At 42.6% G+C, this 5,785-nt stretch overlaps 1 protein-coding gene across 1 annotated transcript in view; it reads right to left on the bottom strand.

The window, feature by feature from the left end:
- The window catches only part of FAM63B (family with sequence similarity 63, member B), a 69,661-nt gene extending 64,222 nt beyond the window's left edge, over nucleotides 1-5,439 (bottom strand). The window contains 1 exon segment of the mRNA XM_012658029.1: nucleotides 4,485-5,439. Within this exon segment, the coding sequence (XP_012513483.1) occupies nucleotides 4,485-5,398 (914 nt within the window). The 5' untranslated portion in view covers nucleotides 5,399-5,439.
- Nucleotides 5,440-5,785: the final 346 nt, after the last annotated feature.

Raw genomic sequence — 5,785 nt, 5'->3', positions numbered from 1 at the left:
TTTTATATACTTTCTGATTTGATTTTTATAAACATACCTAATGAAATGGATCATAGCTCTCAAATATACCTATAAAGATAACATTATTTTTTTACAGCTAAACTAAGATTTTTTTTAAAACTATTAAAAATCAAATATGCTCTAAAATAAAGAAGCAAAATGAAAATGTATTCTTTATGACATAAATTTAGGTAGATTTACCTGGTGTCAAACAGAATTATAAATTTGAGCATGACTCAATGAACAGATTTTCTTATTTCTTGATTTGTTGGATGACAGCTCAATTATTTAATAGATTATGAATGATCATTTCTCTATCAGTCCTAAACTAACATTTTCAACTCAGTACTTACCCCAGTTGATAATTTTAACTGTCACCTCTCATCCAGAACCACTGCACTCACTTCCTTTGAATTGCTCAAATCCTCCCAATATGTTCAGTCTACTGATTTTCTCATGTTTTTATTCCCTCCCCAAAAGAGATGATCAACTGTTTCACTGTCAACTCTCTAATTCCATTAACCCTCCATGAGTCAACCCTTGAAAAGTCCAAGTCCTGATAACTCTAGCCATTCTTCCTACACCTATTTCCAAGAATAAGAGAACTACTGCAGAACAACCCAAAAACAAAGCAAAATTTATAAAACTGATATACTAACAGTTTTTAAATACCTCAACTTATCCATTGCTACTAACTGGCAATCTTTCTGTTTTGCCTCAAATTCCTAAGAATAATCCCCACTGAGATTAGAACTTCTTTAAAATGCAATATACTTTTCTTACAAAATCCACCTCTTCAATGCTTTACAACCTTAATTGCTGATGAGTTCAATAGTTGTTACTCATGAATTCAAGTTATACTGCCAAAATGGAAAATATGAGGCCTCAATTTCCATCTACCTCTCTATCTTAACATGATTGCATTTTCCGTGCCCCATTTCTTCCATTACTTCAGAAAATGAGATTGTTGTTCCTTTCTCTGAAGAGAATTTTACCACCTATTCTGAGGATTCCATATTATCCTGACTTTTCACTGACCTTGCCCCTACACTTGTACTTTTTGGCAAAATCTTTCTTACTCCATCAGATTTTCGATGCTGTTGCATTTGACAACAGTAATGAGCCACATTTTTATTACATTCTCTTTCACTGACTACTATCATGACATTGTCCTATTTCTAGCTCTCCTTCCACATCTCAAATTGTGCCCAGGCTGGTTTTTCATTCTCTTACCCTTAACATTCTCCCCCTACTCTTTAATCTTTCTACTTCTCTTTTCCCTATGTCTACTGGAGAATGGGGTAGGGGAAGAGAGGGAGTGGAGAAATAGAGGTAGGATAGGGAGGATGTTTCTGCTGGCAATTTGTCATTCCTCACATATGCTGGATGGAAAAAAGCTGAGAACTAGTGCTTACTACTTTCTATGGAAAATTCATTTATTCCCATACTTACTATACTTACATCGGTACCATAATTCCCCAATTCAATTTTTCTCTATAATTTTGGTCTCTTTCCTGAGACCCAGTCCATGCTTTTAGCAGTGTAATGAACATTTAGATTTTTATGTACCACTAACAGACATTTCCAACTTGACATAACCACACTTTGGCAATAACTTTCCCACCTAAAATGATTCCCTTCCTACCTTCCGTGTCTTTTGAAAGACACAACCGATCTCTATTAACCAGATTTGAAAAAACTGCGTCACTTCCTCCATTTCTTACAGCCAGTTAATGATGAATTAATCATCGGGATTGCTACATTATCCTCATCAAAGAAAGGGGGCAAAAAACTCCCCATCCAAAAGAGCTATCCTCATCAATTCTTCCTGATAATCTCACTACAATCTTACCTCTAGCCTAATGTCAAACTAAAAGACCACTCTCTTCATGTCATTCCTTTATCCAGCAATTTATAACAGCTCTATTATCAGCTATATATAAAGTCTAAACACCTCTAGCAATGTGTCCTCTGAAATCTGACAACTACCTTCACATTCTATTTACTATATTTCTCTACCACAGCATTTCTCAAAGTTTTTGTTCTCAGAGTCCTTTATGGTCTTAAAAATTATTGAGGACCCCAAAGAGCTTTTGTCCATGTGGATTATATCTATCAATATCTACCATATTGGAAATTAAAATTGAGAAAAATTTAAAACACAAGAATACACAGGCACACATTCTATTACCTGTCAGAACAATATCATCAGACATCATGCAGGTTAGAAAACTCCACTAACACTTGAGAGAATGAGAGTGAAAAAGGCAAATAACATCTTAGCATTATTATGAAAATAATTTTGACCTCTAGAAACCCTAGCTCACTTTGTGAATGCTATTCTACTTTGGTTCTCTTATCCATCTCCCTAACAATCATTAATGATTACTTATGACTGATATCTGTGTGCAGCAATAGGCTAGAGGGAGAAAAAAGGCTGAGAACCACAGGTTTACAAAATAATCTCCAAATTCATCGGCATGCCTCCTCATTTAGTCTGACCCAACCTATCAATTTTATTTCCCGCTATTACCATTTCCTTCCCCTCCTGCACCACACTTCAACGAAGTTTGGTGTTCCCAAATAGAGCAAACCCTTTTCTGTTTCAGCAACTCTGAATATACTATTCCCTTTGTCCAGAAGGCCTTCTCTCACTCTTCCTTCAGACTCGGTTCACAGGTTATCTCTTCTGTGAGTCGGCCCATCCCCAATTACCCTTTTCTCTGTACTTCCATAGCACATTAGAGCTTGTCACATTGCACTGTAATTATTGTTTATATGTCTGCCACCCCACTAGATAGTAGCTACATGAGGGTAGACTTGCATCAGACTTGTATACACACGTCTTTGCATTTTTAGTACCTCACACACAGTGGGAATCCAAACATTTGATCATTCACTTGAATGTCTGAACTGGATCTGAACTTGACTCTTGAATGAGTCAGTTCAATGTTCTTCTATCCCCAAATACTCCAGACCACAGTACTTGCTCTTTCCTCTGAACTTCTGCAGTACCATTTAGAAACTAAGAAAACAGAAAATCCTAAAGGAAACTAATAGTTATTCCTTCCTATAAAAGAGACTGGTTCATAGGGCCAAGTCTAACTCCCTAGTCAAGGGCCTCTATCAAGTGGCTCTTCTTCACATTTTCAACCTTATTTTCTATTATTCTCCAACATTAATTTACCACTCCTGTCATCTAATAAATACATACACACACTATGCATTGTTTTCTTTCCTTTTGTTTATACTCTTCCTTCCCCCAGGAATTCCATTTCCTTATAATTCTAAATACTATTCCTTAAAAGTTTGGTTAAAAACCCACAAATTCCTATGCCAGACCAAAGGAAAATTTCCCTTTCTGGATATTTGATGCATTTCCATTTGTTTCCTATAACCTAGTATTCATCGTTCTTTAACAGTTTCAAGTAAGTCAATGCTGCAACCCCAGATAGCTTGACAGCCCTTCAAGAGCAGGCACTGTCTTCACTCAAAACATCTGAGTGTCATTATGCACCAGATAATGGCAAGGTTTCTAATCTTGTTTCTTTTGAATCAGCCCTTGCTAGTAATAGGAAGATGAAGGCATGTAATAAATACTATTCATGATACTGATTCTCCTCCTAACTGGTCAGAATAATTGAGGTTATTTTTTCTACGGAACATTTTATCTATAAACATAATTATCAATTTGAAAATAAAATAGGTGCTATGAGATGCACCTTTTCAGCATTATAAAACTGCAAGCCTAAATAAGACACTTCATTTACAGATAACTCACTCTGAGTGCTCAATACACTCATTTTTTAAAGCCCATCCCTTTTTTCTCCTTCACCTTAGATATATCTTTTCTTATTTTAGTTGTTACAGTTTTAGCTCCCTTAACACATTCTGATACATGGCTACTGGTAATAATGTCAAACTATTTAAGTTGAGCCAAAGAAATGAGGCAAGTAAAAATCATGCATAAAATGAAAACAATCTTTGAAACTAAGAAGTTATGGTAACTAGGTCTCAGACCAATGCTTTTCCTTAAATGGAATTTGTCTAAAGAGCCACATCTTTCCTATCACCATTCCCTTAAGTATCTTCACCCAAATGGGGCAAGCATATTAGTTGAAAAATAGACTCAACATAACCATCAAAACTTAATCCATGATATCATGGATTGATGGTAACTTCTGAATACCACTTTCCCCAATTCCTCACTTTTGCATATGTGGTAAAGTCAGTAAGATGGAATAACATAAGAAAATATAGTTTAAAATAATCACAAGGTTTAAGACGCTCTAAGTCCTTTCTGTTTGTAAGTATATCAACCACAACTGAATGTTTAACTCGTACTTAAACATTACAAGGGACACTTTAGGTAGGAGCAATTCTTTCTGGTATATATAGATACATATTCCTTCAACATGGAAGTTCTGGAATGAATTTCATTTAAGAAGGTAACTGATGAATGAGGAAAGAAAGAGAGTTATCACCTGACACGCAGCAGCTCCCTCACCCCGTTTTTCCCCCTCCCTAAAAGCTGTAGGAAGTAAAAAGCTGTAGATTGTACCTTCCAGGCCAGGAGCAAAACATTGAGGATGGCCAGCAAAGGGCAGGGTCCATTCTCATTCTGGGTGATGATGGGTGTGTTCTCTTCCTTCCACTGGATCCACTTGATGTGATACACAGATTGTCCCGGAAAGCGTTCCTTGGAGGCCGCCAGCACCTGAGCGGTCTCCGCCTCCTCCTCTCGGCACAGAGGGACAGCCCCGGGCACCACCGCCGCGCTCTCCTCTTCCTCTGGGACCCTGTTCTCCGCTCCCTCCTCACTATTAAACTCGGAGCTACTGGGGAAAGAATGCAGGTTAGAGAACGACTCCAGGGAGTCCAGGCTCGGCGATTCCCCAGGAGGGCTCGGGTCGCTGCAACTGCTGCTGAAGCCGCCAGCGCTGCTGGGCTCTTCGGAGCCGGCGGCCGCCAACTCTGCCCGGCAGGTGCCGGCAGGATCAGGGCGAGCTCCCGCGTCTCCCGCCGAACCCAACCCATGACCGACTCCGGCCTCGGCTGTCTCCGGGGAGGCGGTCACCTTGTGCTGCCCTCTCAGAGGCGGCTTGGCGGCAGCAAGATTCTCCAAAGCGCTCTCCCTCAAGTCCAAGCCCGGGAAGGAGCTGCAGGGTCCGGGAACCTGAGGAGAGCCTGCGGGAGAAGCCGAGTCCGGGAGGCTCCTCCCGGCAGCCGCCGCCCCCTGCCCATTCCCGCCGCCGCTCTCCGCCGCCCATACCCCAAGACCATCCCCAGCTGCAAGCCTGGTCTCCGGTCGCCCTTCCTGCAAAGAACCTGTCCCTGGCGCTGGCCCGGCCGCCACCCTGTCTTCTAGCGGCTGCAGGCTCTCGGGGCCGCTCTCCATACCGGGCCTCCCGCCCTTCGCTCTATAGAGACCGCGGCGGGTGCTCCTCAGCCAGCGCCTCCGACGCCATGACAGCGGCGCTGGCAGCAACAGCGCCCTAGCGCGGTCTCGGCCAGGCACGTCACCAGGGAGGGTTCTGAGAGCGCGCGCGCGCCGCCGCGCTCCCCCGCCCCCCCCGCTAGGGGTGTGTCTCCGCGTGACTGCGCGCTGTGCGGCGAAGGCGAACCAGGCAGCAGCCGCCCACGTGGCCCCGCCCCGCCCGCGCGCTCGCCGGAGCGGGCTCCTGGAAGGCCGGGCGTGGCCAGGAGGGCGTGGCCGCCGGGCGCGCCCCCGCGGCTCGGCTCTAGTAGAAAAACATCCTCTCACTATGTGACCGGAAGTTGAAGT

This window comes from Propithecus coquereli, unplaced genomic scaffold (genome assembly GCF_000956105.1).
Source record: "Propithecus coquereli isolate 6110/MARCELLA unplaced genomic scaffold, Pcoq_1.0 Scaffold57, whole genome shotgun sequence".
Classification (NCBI taxonomy): Eukaryota; Metazoa; Chordata; class Mammalia; order Primates; family Indriidae; genus Propithecus; species Propithecus coquereli.
This window is presented reverse-complemented; position numbering and strand designations above follow the sequence as displayed.